Source organism: Myodes glareolus, chromosome 7 (assembly GCF_982192425.1).
Source record: "Myodes glareolus chromosome 7, mMyoGla1.1, whole genome shotgun sequence".
NCBI classification, from domain to species: domain Eukaryota; kingdom Metazoa; phylum Chordata; class Mammalia; order Rodentia; family Cricetidae; genus Myodes; species Myodes glareolus.
Genome location: NC_142032.1, coordinates 51,650,000 through 51,669,936, shown reverse-complemented (window position 1 = coordinate 51,669,936; position 19,937 = coordinate 51,650,000). Strand labels below are relative to the sequence as shown.

General features: G+C 50.0%; 1 protein-coding gene across 1 annotated transcript; it reads right to left on the bottom strand.

Moving 5' to 3' along the window:
- Positions 1-5,587: 5,587 nt before the first annotated feature.
- Zp1 (zona pellucida glycoprotein 1) lies at positions 5,588-12,754 on the bottom strand. The gene is made up of 12 exons (XM_048458503.3): positions 12,539-12,754; positions 11,430-11,551; positions 10,748-11,111; positions 10,519-10,662; positions 9,935-10,122; positions 9,693-9,790; positions 8,107-8,234; positions 7,807-7,996; positions 7,564-7,708; positions 6,159-6,240; positions 5,945-6,052; positions 5,588-5,766 (listed from the first exon to the last, which is right to left on the bottom strand). Exons 1-12 carry the CDS (start codon positions 12,711-12,713, stop codon positions 5,609-5,611), a joined length of 1,902 nt encoding a protein of 633 aa, XP_048314460.3. The 5' UTR covers positions 12,714-12,754; the 3' UTR covers positions 5,588-5,608.
- Between the last annotated feature and the right edge of the window lie 7,183 nt (positions 12,755-19,937).

Sequence of the window (19,937 nt, the reverse complement as noted above, 5' to 3'; positions counted from 1 at the left end):
TAGCGAAGCATCTTGTCCTAAGGCATCCCATGAACTGGGATTTTAAACCTAGTTTCAGAGACAAAGCTGAAGCAGCAGTGGGCAGCTAATGAACTCCACAGGTCTCTGGAGTCATGATCAGTATCAGCTCTCACATCAAGCCCAGGTTTGGCTCCCAGCTCTATCTTTTCACAATGAGTCTGTCAGCTTGTGGTGTCTACCTGGTAGGGCTGTGAGAGCTAAGTGAACACAGGGTGGCTCTCGGTAACTACAGACTGCTTCCCTACTTTATGATGGCTGCCAGTAACACGGTTACAGTGCTTGACACCTATGGTGTTAAAGTTTGGCCTAACTTTCCCATCCTTGAGCCTGTCATTAAAGCTCATCAACCCAGCTGGCCATGGTGGTGGACACCTTTAATCCCAGCAAGGATCTCTGAGTTCTAGGCCAGACAGCCAGGGCTACACAGAGAAACCCTGTCTCCAATAAACAAAAAGAACAAAAGCTCATCAATCCAGGCAGGGAGGCAAGATAAAGCAGAATACATCCAAGACCGAAATATGAATGATTCCTCTGCCCCTCCACCCCACACTAAGAATTTGGATGGCACACTTTGGAAAGAGAGACTTATGCTTCTTGTTACTGGGGCAGGTTTTCTTTTTTTTCCTTGCATTCATCAACCCCAAGATAGGCAAGAGTCCTCTTTGCCCACCTCAGTGCACTGGTCTGTCCTCCCCCTTGCCTTACTCTGCACTGAGCCTCTGCAGTCTCCTTCCTTGGGAGCCTACATCCTGCCTTTGGCAGGCTCTGTGCTTCATTTGTGGTCTCTGTTCTCATCTAGCCAGAATGTCAGCATTGTCAGGATTCTGTAGAAGTTCCCAAAATAGAAGCTGTTTTTACTTTCCAGACTTTTGTTTTTATTTTAATCCCATCTTTGACTTTCTCCGCCCCCCCACTAGTTCAACAGTGACTTAAGTACATATAAAAATATTTTTAATTTGGCATTTTGTTTTTTGCTTCTAAAGACTGGTCTGGAATCTCCCATTATTGGAACAGAAAAGGCCCTTTTGCATTAAATGTTCCTGTAGGAATGCCTGAATAGAAGCCATGTGTGAAGTACACCTTGAAAGATAGCCGTCAACTCTGAAATACTTTATCTCGTGTGTACGGCTTGTGCTCTTACATGTGGAAATCAGAACACAGCTTGCAGGGGTTGGTTGTTCTACCACGTGGGTCCTAGGGACCAAACTCAGGTCGGCTGTCTTGGTAGCAAATTTGTTTACCTTCTGAGCCACTGAGCTGTCTGGTCAGCCCTCACTTCCTTTAAGTCAAAGCACATGGAAATAATTTGCTCTTAGTGTCTAGTGGGGAGTGTGGAGAAGCAGGAAACCCCTTGGGTCTCTGGTAGCTGTGACCCAAAGGCAGGAAGAGGAAATCTAATGGGCTAGCAGCCCCGCTTTCTGGTCAGGAGGGTGGCTGGATTGCCTGCCTCCCCATTGGGTCTGATACAGCCTGTCAGAGGCTCCGGTGCCTGTTCAGGCCAGCAGGTAGAAATGAGGAACTGTTTTCTTCTTCCTTCCTGTTTTCCCCTTTCCTTTTTCCTTCCTTCCTCCTCTTCTCCCTCTCTCTTGCTGGAATTAAAGGTGTGCACCACCACCACTAGAAGGGAGCTGTTTTCATCTGAACACAGTTCACGTGAGATTTTGTTATCTAGGAATATACCTTCCTGGAAACCAAATGCTTCCCGCTATCGAGAGCATAGGAAAGTGAGTGTTGCAGAGAGCTTTGTTGTTTGTGTTTACTATGTGTTTTTGTCCATTGACCCCCTTTGATACAGAAGTATTGGCACAACCTATATACTATTTCAATAATCATTACAGAGTTCCCTATGAAAAATCACATGCTCATGTAACTTGAAAGTAAGGGCAACCATTGCATTGTTAAAGCAACAGCCCCAAAGGGCCAATGGGTGTGTTTATGGTTACAGGAGAGGTCTTTGCCATATCCAAAGGTAAAAATGTGAGGGGAAGAAGCTATGGCTATATAATTTTTTCAGAGAGAGCCGAAACACATGGAGAAAAGCCCATGACCAGTTGCTGGGAACTATGAGGAGGTTGCCCCTTGGGTTTGTGAATGCTCTGTGGACAAGAAGAAATGGAGAGGAAAAACACAGCATGTTATAAGATGCAAGCAGCTATGAAAATGTATAGCTTCTAACAACAGAACCAGGGACTGGAGAGATGACTCAGCAGTTAAGAGCACTGGCTGTTCCTCCAGAGGACCTGGGTTCAATTCCCAGCACCTACTTGACAGCTTACAACTATCTGTAACTCCAGTTCCAGGGGAGCTGACACCTTCACACCAATGCACATAAAGTGACAGTTAAAGTTTGAAAGCAACAGAATCACTTTAAGACACAGTAGTGGCTGCCTCTGCTTACTCAGATGGGCAGAGTTCTAGAATGATCTGGAGGGGTGAGGAGGCCAGGCTCAGCCCACAGACGTAAGAGATGCAGCTTGCTGTCTGACCCATTAGTTCTACCTAGAAAGCAACGCACAAGGAAGTCCACTCTTACATAACTGCATTCAGCACTTGATATCTGATGTGCTAAGCTCGGTTTCCTTCAGTAGATCAGATGTGCTCTAGTTCAACAGAAAGCTAGACAACACAGATGTTTAAAATGATACAAAATGGGGCACTGGTGCGGGCAACATAGCTCACTCAGCTGGGAAAGAGCTTTCTTTACTTGCACCCGGTACTGAGTAAAACTGGCATGATGGCCCATGACTAATCCCAGCATTGGGATCATGAAGTTCAGGGTCATCAGGTCAGTCTGGGTTAGATCAGACCCTGTCTCAAAACACAAAGTATTTATAAGGATAAATACTCAGAATGTAGTTAGGGATGATGCTGGTTTAGTAAAGTGACGACTGAGCTCTCCAAACATACACATTATACATAACATATGGACTGAGCAGGTTGTATTTATATATCTTGGAATACACACACACACACAAAGGCTATGATTTGAAAGAGCAATGGGAGTGTATATGGGCAGGGTTGGAGGAGGAGTGATTACCTCAAAAGCAAAAAATTAAGGGGGCGTGGTCAGCAAGATGCTTCAGTGGGTAAAGTGATGTGCGAGCCTGTGAGCCTGGATTGGATCCCTAGAATCCATACTGGGGCGGAGAGAAGTGACTCAGTTATTCTCCGGCCACTATGCAGATCCCATGCATGCTCACGCATCACCCTCTAGTCATACACAATCTTGGAACCAGAAACCAAACAAAAGAGTGATGCAAGGTACTTTTTAAAAACTTGAAAGTGACAGCGTGACTTCAGTTGGCACCTGTGGGGTAATGCTTTATTTAAACAGCATGGGTGTCGATTCTAGGTCCACCTCAGGAGAAGAGCTGGTGGACTCGGCTTTCTAACCACAAATATGGGCTACTCTGCCTGTGCCATGCCATCGCTAGCCACAGCTGGGAGGCAGCCCAGGAAGAGAAGTCGGCTGCATGGCTGGTGTCTGGGTCTCTAGTCTCGGGGTTGTGCTGCCTCTTCTAGAAAAGTCTGGAGACAGCAGTTTTCCCAGTCCGACATCTTGGCCTGAGCACTTTACCTCATACCCAAACAAAACTAAATGAACCCCAAAATGCTAGGTATGCATTAGACGGGTGTGAGGATGAGACATTCAACATTGAGAAAGTGCTGGCTGGTGTCACCCATGATAGGTATCTTCAACTGGTTGAAACTTACTCCTATGAATTAGACACAAGGCTCAGCCGCAGAAACAGGCCTGGGGAAGCACAGCAATGCCACATGGCCAGGGAGAGGCAGAGATGGTCCTAGAGTGAGGCTTTGGAGTTTCATGTTTGACCGTAACTTGAAGACCAAGTAGGCCAGAGCCGTGAGTGGAGAAGGGATTTGTGTCACGGGAGGCCACTGACTTGTTATCATTGTGACAGTTAAACTCATGCCCTGCCAGAGGCCCAGAGAGGACTCTAGTTTTTCCAAATTCTTGGACCCCTTGCTGAGCCTGCCTCCCTCCCAGCCAAGATCAACATGACATTCTGGAACATAGCCTGGTTCTGACCTGTCTGGTGGCCATCCCCAAGTGACAGGCAGGGTCAAGGCCAACTTGTTGCTATCCAGTGCTGCCAGCTGTTTCTGCATGTGCTAGCTTTGGAGGCTGGAGTCGGCAGTGTATCCTGCCTCCTTTGGTACTTGGTTGGTGCAGTGGGACTGAGTAGTTCAGGTTTGATGCTTTTTGTTCCTGGGACCTCTGGCTTTCCCTTGTCGTGAGGGCAGCCCTGCAGGTGCTCTGAGGAGACCCACATCTAGACAGGCTGCTGCCATTTGCTGACTCTGCCAGGTTTTGACCATCCCCTACCTCTACTTGTGCTGTCCTGCCCGAAAAACCACCTTCCCAGACCCTGATCTGGGAGAGAGTAATGCCAGGCTATGGCATGTTAAGTATGTTAAACACTCTCAGGACTTGTTTTGAGGACAATATCAGATGTCCTCTGTGTGGGCTATTGGCTCAGCCAGTAAAACTGCTCTGTAAGCCGAGTTCCATCCCTTGCACCTACAAAGATCAAAGAAGAGAACTGACCCCATAGTTGTCATCTGACTCCTGCGTGTGTCCACCTCTCCCCGAGTGATAGAACAGATTGTGTCAATCGCTCCATGCAGTCAGTCTTTTTAGCTTCTTGCGACAGGGTCTAGGAGCCTTGGCTGTCTGGGAATTCATGTAGACCAAGCTGGCCTCAAACTCAGGAACCTGCCTACTTCTGGCTCCCAAGTGCTGGGATTAAAGTCATGGGCCACTATGCCCTGCTTCATTGCAGCCTTTTGGTTCAGTCAAGCATGTAGTAAATGTGAGACGTGGGAAGCTACAGATGGCATAACAGTGTCCAGTTTTACGGTCAATTTCTGCAAACAGGAGGACACTCTAAGATAACGGCACAAGCCAGGGAGGTGACTCAGACAAAGACACTTGCCGAGCAAGCCTGGGGAGCCGAGTTCAAGCTCCAGAGCTCTTGTCAAGGTGGAAGGTGAGAACCGACTCCACAAGGTCGTCGGTCCTCCACGTGTGCTGCCCACACATGTACAGTAGTAAAAAGTCAAAGAATAGTATAGGAAATATGTAATCCAGCTGACAGTCCTGTTATAGTCAAGTATTGTGTGCTGTGGGCACACTCGTGTGTATGTATATGCCCCATGAGTATACACTCGGCCCAAGCTTATGCATATCTGCGACACTACATCTCACTGTTAACAGTGGCTGTGGCATCAGGAGTGACAGGAGCGTCTCAGCTCTATAATTTTACAGAGACACTGACTTATAGGTGGCAAGCTGTTGATTGAAATGTTACAGGGCACATGACTGGAAGGGGGGCTCACGATTCTGAAAGAACACATCTGACCGCAAGGAACAAGTTTCTCATGTAGCTCACCCCTGTAATCCCAGAGCTCTGAGGCAGAAGAATCACTGAGTTTAAAACCAGTCTAGGCTATAGAGTAAGACCCTGTTCCCCCTCAAGTACACACACCCTTGGATAAGACATACATCGGGTTTCATAAACAACGTCCCTACATTTGTGTTCAGTAGTTTTCAGACAGTGGTTTATTAAGCCTGTTTAACATCTGGTGCCTTCCCAGAGTTTCTGGGCCCAGGCCCAGCCCGGCCCAGCCCCACAAAGACACCAGCCCCCAGGACAAGGGTGATAGCCAGCTGGAGGAGGAGCACCCAGAGCAGGGGTCTTGAACTGGAGTTCCTGGTGGAGCCTGTCAGAGAAGGGATGGGGAAGGTCCACCTGGAACTATCTGTCAGGCAGATAAGGGGCTGGGCTATCTTAGTTCCTCATCTAGCGGAGTTACACCACCTCGGAGCTTCCCTGTTTCCTGTTTCATCAGCATTTTTAGAGAGAAGGCATGGCCTTTGGGGCACCCCAAACCCCGGTACCTGAAGGCTCAAGTTTAGCAGCATCCTCAAAGCCCACTGCTCCTGGAGAACTCACAATGTCCAAGGCCCGGATAGTGCCATTGTGGTGACCAGAGGATCGGCGGCGCCCTGCCAAGGAGGAAGGGTGTCTGGCTTTCAGCTACCAGTGGTCTGAGAGCCGCAGGTCTAAGGTTGCATCAGAGAACAAATAACACTACCCCCAGCCAAGACTCACTTGCCATCCCAGGGTCACAGATAGTAGAGCATGCCTCCGGCCCCTCAGGGTAGCAGACAGAGGCACTACAGAAGAAATAGACCTGGTACAAAGAAAGCCAGTCAAGAGGTGAACTAGTTTTGTGCAGCTGGACTGGCAGCACAGAGGCAGGGGTGAGGGATTCAGGTGCAGGACCATGTTAGTGCAGGGAGAGACATGGGCAAGCAGACTAAGACCACAGCTGCTTCATACTGGTGGGCATGCAAATTGGGTTGTTCCCAATTTGGAGCTGAGATCTTCCTCCTCCTGAGAGCCCAGACTTGCAGAAGACATCGCCTGCAAGGCAGGATCTGCTGCCTTCGAGAGAGCTACAGCCCTTTGCCTGCCCTCTGCGCTCTGTCCCTAGGAGCAGAACTCTTGGAGGCAGGGTGTTTTCTTCCCACACACCCAGCTCACAGGAGGTGAGATTTGGCCGCAGAGCCAGACAACATATGTCTGCTCTCTTCTCTGTACCCCTGAAGACAATACCTGGATGCAGAGGGGAAGTCAAGGCACCACTGCTCCCAGGACACAGCCCAGGGGCGGTGACCAGAGGCAGCACCAGTTGACCTCAGCCATGGCACCCTCTGTGTAGCAGGTCAGTGCCTCTTGGCTTGGGAGGCAGCACACAGGCAAGGTGGGAGCAATGCCACCCTGCATCACCCTCAGCTCTGCCTACCAGTGGAACCAGTCCACACCTGATCAGTTAAGGACAGTGATTTAAACACGAGAGATCTGTGAACAGTGTGTAACTGGCAGGATGTGCAATGAAGCACGGGTTGGACCGTACTAGTGTGTTACCTACGGTGCCATTTGTACACCATACAGAAAAACCCAAGGTTTAAACACCCTAAGTGCATCCAACTTTTATCTTTTGGAGAAGTTGCTATATTATAAACCAAAGCAGAAGAACAAGGAACACATTATCATTTCTAGAATCAGAAGTGAGGCCACATGAGAACACCACAACTGGGGTTCAGATTTAGGGTTGATTGTAGTCTTGCTCTGTGTTTCCTTCCAACGTTTTTCTCATACATGTTTGCATGTGTAGGGGAATGTGCATGCCATGGCACACATCTGAAGGTCAAAGAAAAATTTGGGAAACAGTTCTCTCCTTCCATGATGTGACTCAATCCAGGGACTGAACCTAAATCAGTAGCCTTGGCAACAGTTACCTTTCCCTGCTGAACCATCTTGTCAGTTACTTTCTCCCTTCTCTCCCAAGTTAGTCATCTCTCAATACCCCTTGCCTTCTACCCCTTGGTATTGTTCACACTACTTGGTGAAAGCCAGCCCCTGTGCTGGAATCTTTGCATTAGCTTGTGGTGACCTCCTAACTAGCACTCAACAGGTGGGGTGGGACACGAGGAGCACAAGGTCTTCCTACCAGTCCCCTAAGGGCATTCTGGGAACTGAAGTCAAGGAGAGTGAAGGTGGCAACGGTGAACCGCTGGTAGTGCGACCAGAAAGGCAGCTCTGTCCTGTCCAAGGCCACCATTTGTGTTCTGTAGTTGTCACCCCTGAAGGGACACCTAGATCAAAGAGAAGTCCAGAAGTCTCCTTAGGGAGGTGTGGCTGGCAGGAACCCCCCCCCCCCCAGGGTGCAGCCTAGTCACCTGCTGCCACTTACCCATCTGACAGAATAGGCCACTGGGGCTGCTGGAAGGGGCTGGCAGTGGGAGTGGCCCAGCACTGGTGTAGCACCAGGACCAGCCTGGGGTCGGTTCTCTGCAGGAGACGGACCTCCACATGGACTGGTTCCTGGAGCAGTCTCACAAGGGGGTAATCATCCTCCTGATAGAAGGAGCTGAAAGTCTTATCTGTGGGGAGAGGGGCTTAGCAGCCTAGGGCAGATGTGTGTGGTGTGCATCAGGCATTAGAGGCAGGAGGAAAAAGCAGTGGGTGGGTGGGACTAAGGAGGGGGCTGTACCCTTGGCAATCCTCAGCTCCAGCCGCAAGGGTCCAGACTGGGTCACAGGGGCAGGTGACTGGGGCGAGAAGACAGATGCCTGGATGGGCAGGAAGTCACTGGCGTTGAAGATACAGCGAACATGAAGCCTGAAGTCCAAGAGCGAGAGGTTGGGGAGGCCACATGTCAGAGTTTAATCAACTGTTTAATCAACCACTTCCCAACAAGGGATGCAAGGGACAGCATCCTCTGAGGGAGTAGAGATGCTTGTAGAGTCCTCGCTGGGACATGAACATCATCATTCACCCTTCCTGCCCTTCTGCCTACTAGTCTGCACAGACAGCTTGAACCGGTTATCCCAGCCCTAGTCTAGGTGCCAAGTACCACGGTATCAAGACAGCAGGTCTCTGTCCTGGCACTTGAAGTCTTTGAAGCCTGGTGGGAAGCCCTGGATTGTGGAGCCAGGAACAACCATTTAATACCTAAACTTCATTTATCCTCTTTGCAGCACTGAGAAGTTCTAGCCAGGATTGTGTGAGGCCAGAGACTGTCTCAGGGCCTTGCTTTGCTCGCCTTTGCAGGTAGCCTACCAATGTCTAGTTGTCTCCCTCGGTAACCTGAGTGCCACGTGGTCACCAATCCATGCCTCCAGGGTCCCATGATGCCCACTGACGGTGTGTTCTGTGCAGCTGTAGTAAGTGCGCAACCTTCAGTTGTGAAGGCCTCACCCTCTGCTGTCTTGTGCCCCTCTAGCCTAATCCCGACAGACTCCAGCTGTGCCCCTGCTCTTCTCTGCTCCCTCTCCCCGAAGTCCCCAGTGCTGTGCTGAAGCCAGCTGTCTCCAGTCCAAAAGCTTAAAGCACGCTACAGACTTGTGTCTCCATCTCTGGGCCAGAAGTACTTTGTGTTAAAGCAAAAGACCTTTGTACTCTGACACTAGTCTCACACCCTAACCCTGTGGCAGATAGACTGTGTGTGTGTGTTGAGGGGAGGACTACCAGGTACCCACATGGACCCCGGGCACAGGCTTTGGACAGCCCATGACTGATGTACTGGCTTTTTCTGGCAGAGCACACTGTCTAGCTGCCTTGCCCTGAAATCTGAAAGCCAGGTGCAACAAGGGCAGGCTCCCTTAGGGTCACCCCTGCTGTCACAGTATGTAGCTGGGATGGTTGTGGCCCCTGAGCTAATGGGTCCAGGAGGCCTCTCCCTCTAGGGTTCCTCTCCCAGTCCCTTCCTCCACCCACCCTCAGATGCTTCAGACTGAGGTGTAGTCTCCTCTGTGGTGTCACAATCTGGTGGCAACCACCACAGCTCCTTCCTGGGGCCTGGAAGGGATGCTTTCAAGTACTGAAACCTTAGTTCTTAGATAAAGGCAGGGCTCTTTGGGAGCCCTACTATTGGCTCTGCCTGGGCCACATATACAGATAAGCGCGAAGGACTTAGCCTCTCATTTGCATGGTAGGGAAGTTCCAGGAGATTCATTAGCTCATTTAGGTCACAAGGCTAGGCAATACCAGAGTTAGGATTTGTCCCAGCTGCCTCCAAATCTGTGCTGAGTTCTCTTGCACCTCACACCCCAAGTCTGTAGCCCCTCTACCACTCACCGGAAGACACTGTCCCGAGTGATGGAACCCTGCGGCCCCTTTTGGACATCAATGTTAGACACCAGCTGGTTCTCATAGATGAGCTGCTCCCCAACCACCTGAGGAGGAGGTAGTGCGTGAGACCCGCTAGTGGTGGGACTCACTTCCAGCCTGCAGCCTACCCCAGCTGAGGATGGAGGAGTAGCTAGCAGGCGAGGCCCCTCAAGCAGTGGGACTCGCCTCCAGCTCCAGTTTACTCCTACCTGGACTGTTGTCCCACAGAGGGTGAGGGGGACATGGAAGACCACGAAAGCACTCGTCTTCTGGGTAGGGGGGCATCCATTGGAGGCATAGGCCAGGCGGACATTGTTCAGCATGACCCTGTGGGTCAAGGCTGTTTCTTGGGACATGACCAGAGTGAAGTAGCCACTTCTGAAACACTGGAGAGTAACTAGGACAAAGAGGCAGATCAGAACATTGGGACTCAGAGTGAGACCGGGGATGGGCTGCTGGGTGACAATCGATATTTCATCACTAGCGAGGAGTCAGGGGACCCGAACACTCTTCTTCCCTGTGTCGGCCTAAGCAAATGTCCTAATGAGCTGATGGAACAAAGGGCTGATCAGTGCTTAGTGACTTATCTGGTGCAGCTGTTTGAGATCTGGAGGTCAGGGACTGTGAGGAGGAACCTAGCAGTTCCCTGGGGCAGGTGCTCTTCCTGCTGAGGGTGTCCGCGTGCACTTGGGAGCTGAACGTTCCTTAAAACTGCCTGCAAGGCAGTTCAGCTAGGCGGAAGGGAGACTCCCCCACCCCATGCCAGGAATATGCTTGGGATGAGAGGTTGTACCTGCGTTGCCATAGTAACAGGGCACTTCTGTGGTATTGTCATAGCAGCAGCCAGCCTGCTGACAGGCTTCCTTGGAACTACTTTGTACCATGCAGGGGATGTGCCCAGCGGCTACCTGACACCGCTCCTGGGACAGATGTGTACCTAGGGTTGGTGACAGAGCCGTAAGAAAATGACTTAGAGCCCAAGGTCCCAGTCACAGGCGTGTGCACACAGAACTCCCACGTACCTACAGAATCCAGCTTAGGTAATCCCCAGGTTCCCAAGGTGCCCCACTGGGGATGAGGCACAGTGGGTCTGGCGGGTCCGGGTCCCGGGGGTGGTGGAGTAGAAGTTGCATTTATGAAACTGTGCTCTGGGTACAATGTGCTGAGAAGAGTGTGGCCAGACCCAGCCAAGGTGTGGCCAGAATTGGGGCGGGGGTCAAAAGTCTGAGGTGTAAAAGGCTGAGGTGTGGTGGGTGGAGCCAGGTAGGGGTCCGGAGTCCCAATGTGGTCCGCTTTGGGACAGATCAGAGTGACATCTTGTGCCATATCCACTTGGCCATTGGGTAGCACAGCTTGCATGAACACCCTCAGGTGGAACCGCCCATCCTGCAGGTGAGAGAGCTTTAGAGAGCAGCTGAGGGTGGCCACCTGGCACTGCAGGTGAGCGCTGGGCTAGAGGCCAGAGCCTGGCGCCTGGCTGTTGACCTGTACATCCAGCCCTGGAGTGGTTGCCACTCGGGGTGGCTGTGGTATTAGTGGGAACTGAGCAGCTCTGATAGAGAGGGAGCTGATTTGTGACATGTCCTAGGACCTAATCTGTCACCTGCTCACTCCTCCACCCATCGTAGGCCCTGTTCTTCTCTGTCCATGAGGGGCTGTTAGGACAAGCTCCCTCTGTCCTCACAGGTGTGGCTCTGTCCTTACCTTCTCCAGCACGTGGCAGCCTTTGTAGTCAGCTGAGAATACTGCAGGCTCCTGGGGCTCAGAGATGACCCAGTGGTAGCAGATGGAGCAGTTATTCACCTCAAATCGGTTCCCAAATTCATCTGGAGGGTGGAAGTGGGGAGGAAAGCAAGTGCTGGGGAGGGAGAGGTTGCTGGGAGCCTCTGGAAATCTCTGGACAGAGGCAGGCTTGTTTCAGGATCCAGTTTTTGCTTGCTAGCTTGGCTGTGTGGCCTTAGACAAGTGTCTTTCCCTGTCTGGTTTTTACTTCTTCTGAAAGTAGAAGGCTAAGGAAAGTAGAAGCCCTTTCTAAGGCCACTTAGAAAGGGCTAAGTGGCCGTTGGTTCTTGGTAGCTGGATGAAGAGTATTTACAGTGTGTCAGGCAGTCCGGACACCCGAGAGTCTATGTTTAGTTATCCTCAGCTCCTGACTGAGGCATCTGGGAATCCCCAGGAGCCAGAGCTTTCTTGGGCACATGTAATAAGGGGTGAAATGAGGGCAGAGTAAAAGAACAAAGCTCGCTTGTCACTTAACTGGCTCTTGCAGTCACTTGGGGATCCTGCTAGGTGCTCTTCTCATAACAGTGGGCACCAACCACCCCCCCCCCTGTGGGCCTGCCCCTCACTTTTCCCTTTCAGTGCACAGGGCAAATTGTGGGGGCCAGGGGGTCATCTTTGGCTATTTTGCAGATGTGGCTCTGAAGCTGCAGATTCAAGTTGTCGCAGACTCCCCCACACCTGTTCTCTATATTAGATCACATTCCTCATGTCAATCGAATTCAGAGTGGTTTGTCGGCCCAGAGCTCTGCAGTCACATGATAGGGCTGGAGATTCAGAGCCCAGCGGATTTGAGTCGGACCCTGCCTCCCTCACAGCTGATCCCTGCACACAGGCTCCCAGGAGATTCTGCTCTGGTGGTTATCTCCCGGTCTCTGGGTGGTGCTGGGGCAAGAGGCTGGCTCCTGCAATCCTCTGAATGGCCTCTTCTCTCCCTGCTCTTGCTCCAGGAAAAGGGGTCTAGCTGCCTCCCTGCAGCAGGCTGGGCTTGGGACTGGGGCTGGAAGTTGAGACAGGCCTCTGGTAACACTCACCCAACACTTTGAATCGGATAGTCTGGTTTGGCCTGGGGAACACCACCAGCTGCATACCCTGCACCCCGCAGTCGTAGCTGTATCCAAGGCCAGGCTTGGGGTGCAGATGCTGACTCAGTCTGAGGGGAACTGCCACCAGTAGCAGAAGCAGGGCCGCAAAGAAACCCCAGGTCATGATGGAGGCTCCTGCTAGCACGCACCACAGACACCCACAACTCCTAGGGCTTGTCTATCGGGTCAGGGGAAGCAGGCCCTTATATGGATCAGGTAGCAAGGGGCAGTCTCTGAGGGCAGTGGAGATCCACCTGGGGGAGCAGCCACTTAGACTATAAGGGGCTATGGAGAAACTCCTTCCCCCGAGGCAGCAGAAGGTACCTTCCATCCTGGGTCTATCAGAGATCTTCAGAAAAGCTGCTCTTGACCCCTCACCCAGTTTTCTGTGGCAGCTGGGACTTCCCAGGGATTTCTAGACAAGAGCTTGCAGGCAGAACATAGGACAGGAGCTCCACTCCTGAATGCCTTAGTCTACTGGTTGGGAGTCTCCAAAGTCTCTCATGGGTGTGGGAACTTCCTGTTCATGCATCCCTCCATGATCGCCTTCCTGTCCTGGGCTTCAGGACCCTGGGAACTGAATGCAAGGTTACTTCCTGCCCCTATCCAACCCCAGCTCCTAGAAGAGCTGGCAGTGTGCAGGGTGGTGGCTGGTGAGCAATCAGATCAGTGCTAACACCTTTCAGGGTTCTCCGGGCTTAGGCCGGGTCATCATTAGCTATCACAGGTGGACATCCTCTGTTTGAAAATGTGACATTCCAAATGCACGAAATATCTGAGATGTTCTGAGCACCAGGATGGCAACAAAAAAAAATTCTTGACCTTGTGGGGGGGTCACAGTCAATACACATACACACGTGCACACACACAATATGGTATACATCAGTTGCTAGGTCCACGTGTTGGTACGTGCCTGCACACCCAGCCCCTGGGAGGCTGTGGCATGAGGATCATGAGTTTGAGGTCAGCCTGGACTACAGAGGGAGACTTAGTCTTAAAAACAACAGCAAGCAAAACCGCCGCCACTAAGAATACCTCCAGGCTGTGTGCATAAAACATGTATGGGAAATAAATGAATAGTTTGTTTAAGGTGCCACCCCCAGGAGATTTCGTTGTGAATATACAAACATTACCAAACAATAAAAAATGTGGGGGCTAGGGAGGTGGCTCAGTGGGTGAGGGCCCTTGCTGTGCAAGTACGAGGACCTGAGTTCAAATCCCCAGCACCTGTGTAAACAGCCAGGGATTGGTAATCCCATTGCTTGGGACCAGAGATAAAAGGATGACAGGGGCCTTTTGGCTGCTAGCCTAGCTCCTGGTTCACTTTCCTGAGGGATTATAACATAGGGTGATAAAGCAGGCTTGCCTGTTCTTTTTTTTTTTTTTTTTTTTTTTTTTTTTTTTTTTTTTTTGCTACTTGACACAAGTTAGCATCATCTGGGAAGAGGAAAGCACAGCTGAAAAGATGCCTGCATCAGATTGGCCTGGAGGGGAATTTTCTTGGTTGATGATTGATGTAGGTCCAGGCCACTGTGGGTGGTGCTTCCCCTGGGCAGGTAGTCCTGGGTTGTCTGAAAAGCGAGGTGAGCAAGCTGTGAGGAGCAAGCTAGTGAGCAGTGCTTTTCCGTGGTTTCTTCTTGTCCTGACCTCCCTGCAACTATAACATGAAATAAACCTTTTCTGCCCCAACTTGCTTTTGGTCATGGTGTTTATTACAGTAGCAGAAACTAAACTAAGGCAGCAGGGTACCAGGCGTCTTCCATGGGCCTCTATTTATGCATGAGGAACCACACACACACACACACACACACACACACACACACACACAAATATGAAACATTTCTAGTCCCAAGCACTTCAGATAAGGGGTGCTTAAACATAATAAATAAGCTAATACGAATAGATAATGGAATTAATGTGATTTCCTAGACAGCCACTGAGAAAGCTCAGGAGATGTGTCTACCAGGCTTATTGACAGTAATACATGCTGATGTTTTTAGAAGGCAAAAATTGCAAAGAAGGTGGTGAGGGGCTGCCAGTCACCTAACAGTATCTCCGTTTTCTCTTCACCAACTGTAAGAGATAACATCTATGAACACACAAGAATGAACAGGTGGCTACCAAGGCTGTGCCTGCTCCTCACTTTCCCCACATCCTCTGGGCGACAGTATCATTCTCACTTCAGGGCACTGATTCACCCAGAGCCCAGCAGAGTCTGAGCTCAGGAAAGGCTGATAACACGGGTCTTTAGTGTTTGCAGTTTCCTTGCTCTGCAGAGACGGTGTGGTTAGTAGTTACAGGCTGGCTGCAATCTAGCTGCTATGGCTTCCCTCCTGTGACCTGGGGATGCCATTTTTTCCCCCAAGCCTCAGGCTTCTCCTTTGGGAATTGCAGATAAATTGTGCTTCTCTGGCAGGGTGTGCAAAGATTCAAAGAGCCCCATAGTGGGTGTGCTGGATTCTATGCGGCAGGACTTATGCATGGCTTTGGTGGCCAGGCTGAGCCGGAGGAAGCTGGGGTGGGTGGCTATTCGAGCACAGGAGGGAGGGGTATTGAGCTGGAATAGGTGGAATGGAGTTCCTAGAAGTGTTTTTGAAGGAAGGGTGACTTCAAGAACAGGGTTTGGACAGGAGAGATGACTCTGTGGTTCAGACCACTTGATGCCTTTGCACAACACCTGGATCCCGTTCCCAGGGCCCACATGGCTCACAGCCAGCACCTGTCACTCCGGTTCCATTGGCCCCAGTACTCTCTTCTGCCCTCATTTGTACACATACGCAGATGCAGGCAAAATGCTCTTATGCATTACATAAATAAATTAACCTAAAAAAGATGAAGGAAAAGAAATATTTCCAAGCTAAAAAAAGAAGGTGGGGCTGAGGTCTGGAGATGTAGCTCAGCTGAGTGCTTGCCTAGCATGCATGAGGTCCAGAGTTCAATCCCCGGCACAAAATAAACTGGAGGCGGTGGCGGCATACACCTGTAATCCCAGCACTTTTGAAGGTGGAGGCAGGAGGTTGAGGCCAGCCTAGGTTATGTAAGACTGTGAAATAACAACCAAACAAACTACACATACAACTCCCCCCCCTAAAAAACAAGCATTTAATCTCAGCACTCAGGAGGCAGAGGCAGGCAGATCTCTGTGAGTTCAAGGCCAACCTGGTTTACAAGAGCTAGTTCCAGGACAGGCTCCAAAGCTGCAGAAAAACCTAGTCTCGAAAAACCAAAAAATAAAAAAAATATAATCTCAGGCTTTTCATGTTCATAGTAGAGAACTTTGTGTAGCCTTCCCCCATAGGGGTGAGCCACTGGTTTGCATTTGATCTAGCCCTGGCTTTCTCCGAGTATCTGTGTGCGCATATGTGTGCACACAGACATTTTCTTCTGTACTATTGGAGAGCTGTGCAAATGAATTCTTCTTCACCTCTTGTCATGATTTTTCTTCTGTGCTATTGGAGAGTTGTGCAAATGGATTCTTCTTCGCCTCTTGTCACGTGCAATGGTTATGCATGTTGGTAAGTTGTCACATGCTGTATTGTTTGAGCTCACTGAGAGGCTGGCTCTGAAAGTGGGGTTGCCCTCCCCCATTCAGACACGTTTATGTCAAGTGTCCCCCAAACTTCCCTGACCTGGGTTAGGCTGGTCCTCTAACTCTCTCAAGGAGAAAGGAAAAGAGCAAACAGCCCAGGAATAAAACCAGGGCACCCTGAAGACTAGCTGGACTGGCGGAGGCTGCCACTGCTTACCCCATAACATAGAAACGCCTGCAGTGAGAAAGAGAAGGTGGATACTGGTGTACAGAGTGGCGTGCGCTGCCCAGAACTCTACCACCACTGTTCAGTAGGGCTCCGCAGGTGGTTTCGGCTGAGGTCTCACCTGCTGGATTTGATGGTAGTATCTGCTGCTAATTGGTTCTTTCTTTGGAAGTTTCAACCAGGTGGGGCTTCTGTGCCCTGCTTCGGACTCTTTGAATTGGGAACTCCGGCTGTCTGCCTCAGTGGGGTTTCCCCAGTCATTTCCTGCTGGAAGTCTGTAAACCCCGGATCTGATGACTTACCATTTGTTTTTCTCTCTCTCTCATTTGGGCTACAGAGCTCATCTCTGCTGGATGCTCCGATGCCTGATTTGAGGGTGCTTTATTATCTGTTGGGGCTCTTCATCTGCTCCTCATTGTTTATTCTTTTACTTTTGGTTTACACTTAAACTCACTCATTCAAAGCCAAGAGCACAGCTATCATAGACCACTCTTCAGACTGTACAAAATACCTTTGGAATGGACATTTTCTTTTTAAAATGATGTATCTACAGTAAACTGATCAAAGTCAGGAAATTACTGGTTGAAGCTCATTTGTCTAATCTATAAACTTTATCATGTAACATTTGTTCTGATAAAGATTCAGTGAGTCTCTCTCTCTCTCTCTCTCTCTCTCTCTCTCTCTCTGTGTGTGTGTGTGTGTGTGTGTGTGTGTGTGTTGTCATTCACACCCTTGACTTTTGGACCAGTTACTTGGCTGTGTGAGTTTGCCTGATGTTTTTACCGATTAGGCTAGGGAATTAGATTTCACATTTCTGGCAGTTTTAGTCAGTCTGACTGCTGTAATAAAACACCAAACACTGGCTGCTTATGTGAGGTATTTATTTTCTTACAGTTCGAGAGACTGCAAGACCAAGGTGAAGATAGTGGCCGGCCTGGTTCCTTCTAAAGCCCCTCTGGGTCTGCAGCTGCCTAACTTCTTGCCACGCTCTGGCATTGATCTTTCCTGTGTGTGTGAGTTCCTCATGTCCCTTTGGATGCCCCAGCTTCCTGCTTTGTAAGGACATTGGCCAGATTACATCTGGTTCCTCAGGTCACTGGGTTTAAATAGTGGCTGCTAGGTTTCTCTATAGAAAGTTACCAGGGCTCTACACAATCGTCAAGAATCTTAGAAGTAGATGCTGAGATATTGCACACACATTCTGCCCCTCCTGGGACATTTTTATCGTAAGTGTGGAGCGGGGTCGATGCATGGGGTCCTCTGGCTCCAATGTTCCTTCTTCATCTACTGCCTTCCTGTTGTGTGGTGAGCGCTCTTCTCGCGGTTAGGTACAGTTAAGGCAGAAACTAAAGCGTGGACAGACCTGGATTTTGTCTGGTGTTTATTGCCATGCGTGAGCAGGATGACGAGGGAGGTCACGTAACTGCTCAAAAAAGAATGAGAATAGTAGTGGCTGGGGTAGATTTAGGTGATACCCAAAGAGGTGTTTTCTAACTGTGGGCCCTTGGGAACAGGAAGCAGAAGGACTGATAACTGGCTCACTGCCCGGGCAGATGCTGTTTGTTTGGATCTTGAATGTCCTTCAGAGGACAGGTGCCAGGGGCTTGGTTGCCAGCCTGTGGCACTGATGGGAGGCACTAGACCCCTTAGGGGGGACGGGAGGGTAGAAGGGAGTTAGGACAGACACTCAAGGTGTGACCTTGATAAGGACCTAGAACTCCAGTCCTTGTTCTCGCTCTGCTTCTTGGCTTCACGAGGGAAGGTGTTTTGCTGTCACAAAGATCCACCTCACAGCAGCCCCGACAATGGGGCGATGAACCGCGGAATGGTAGCTCTGAATAGTGAGGTAAAATGCAAAACCTCGCTCCTCAGGAGTTGACTTTTTTCAGATGCCTCGTCACAGCCCTGAAGAGCGGACTCGAGCAGGTGCCTTTGAGAAAATGGCCCCAAACCATCCTGGTTACAATTCCACAAACCTTGCAAGCGCTCCTGGGCATCAGGGATCCAGCTGCTCAATCCGCCAACTGGAGGCTGTTGAATGTTTCTCTCCTACTCTGGGACTTGCTTCCCTCCTCTGTAAATGGGGAGCAAGACAGTGCTCAGTTCATAGGGTTGTTAGGAAGAGGTTTTCTTTATTCAGCTATAGACTGGCTGGCCTCGAACTCAGGTTTTTTCTAACTCAGCCTCTCCTGAGAGCTGCAGTTACACGTATGAGCCCAAATGCCCAGGCTTCAATAAAAATTTTATTTATTTATATTTATGTATTTTTGTTTTTTTTGAAACAGGGTCTCACTCTACCCCTGACTGGGTTGGAACTGGCTGCTTAGCCCAGGTTATCCCCAATTTGTGATATTCCTTCAACTGCTTTTCCCAAGTGTTGGGATTACAGGAGTCTCTCACTATACTTGTCTTCTTATCTTAATTAATGAGTTAGTTAATTAATTTTGTATGTGTGTGCACATGTGCCATGGCACACGTGTGGAGGTTAGAGGTCACCTTGGGAGGCGTCAGTTCTCTTCTACCTTGAGGGTCCTAGGAACTGAACTCAGACTATCACGCTTGGCAGCAGACCTCTTGATTGTAGTTTTTATTTTCATTTATTGATTTATTGAGTCAAGAGCTCACTATTTAGCTCTGGCTGTCCTGGAACTCACCATGTAGTCCAGGCTGGCCTCAAATTCAGAGATCTGCCTGCCTCTGCCTCCCAAGTGTTGGGGTTAAAGGCGTGAGCCACCCCACACAGTGTGCTTACCTTTAAAGGCCGCACTTTGCTTCCTTTCTCTCCTTCTTCCTTCTTCTCCAAGACAAAGTTTTACTATGTAGTCCTGGCTGGTTGGGAACTGGCCATGTAGACCAGGCTGGCCTTGAACTCACAGAGATCCTCCTGCCTCTGCCTCCTCAGTGCTGGGATTAAAGGACCCGGGATGCAGTTCAGTTTCTTTCTCTTTTATTCCTAGGTTTTAATTGTGTGCATAGGCGTGTGTTCGTGTGTGGATTTGTGGGCGTGAGTCCAGTGCCTGCAGACCCTGCAGAGGGTGTTGGAGCCCATGGAGTTACTGGTGGCAGTGACCCACCCGACGTGAGTGCTGGCAATCAAACTTGGGACCTCGAGAGATCAGTACTTGGGCCATCTCTCATTGCCTAACCTGTGCAGTGAGACTGAGAATGAGGTGTGGTGGTGGGTGCCTGTGACCCCAGCATTTGGGAGGTGGAGGGAGGACGGTCAGGAGCTTAGCATGAGCTTGAGGCCAACCTGGGCTACATGAGATCCTGTCTCAACAAATCAACAATAATAAATGAACATAACTGGATGCAGTGAGATTTGAGAATCATTTATCTGTGCCTTTCGTCTTATTGGCTTAAATCAATGGCAGAAGGAGGATTTCAGAGGAGGATGGTTGGGAGACTCCAGCCTATGGCAGTCATGGGGCCCTTCTGACAACTTCACTTCAGACTTCTCTGGCTTCCAGATTTCATGAAAATAATATCTACTGTCAAAAGCCCTCAAGTGCGTGAGGATTTGTTATGACATCACTTAGCAACTAATATCTGGCTGTTGTTCTGGAGAGGATTAAATTGTAAATTCTCCTCCT

Excerpts from the sequence above, each read along its gene's own strand:
- Zp1 (XM_048458503.3), bottom strand. The coding sequence starts at position 12,713 with ATGACCTGGGGTTTCTTTGCGGCCCTGCTTCTGCTACTGGTGGCAGTT. Across the intron at positions 8,235-9,692 it reads ACTCGGGACAGTGTCTTCCG|GCTTCATGTTCGCTGTATCT; the intron begins GTGAGTGGTAGA and ends CTTGGACTTCAG. Across the intron at positions 5,767-5,944 it reads TGCTAAACTTGAGCCTTCAG|GCTCCACCAGGAACTCCAGT; the intron begins GTACCGGGGTTT and ends CTTCTCTGACAG.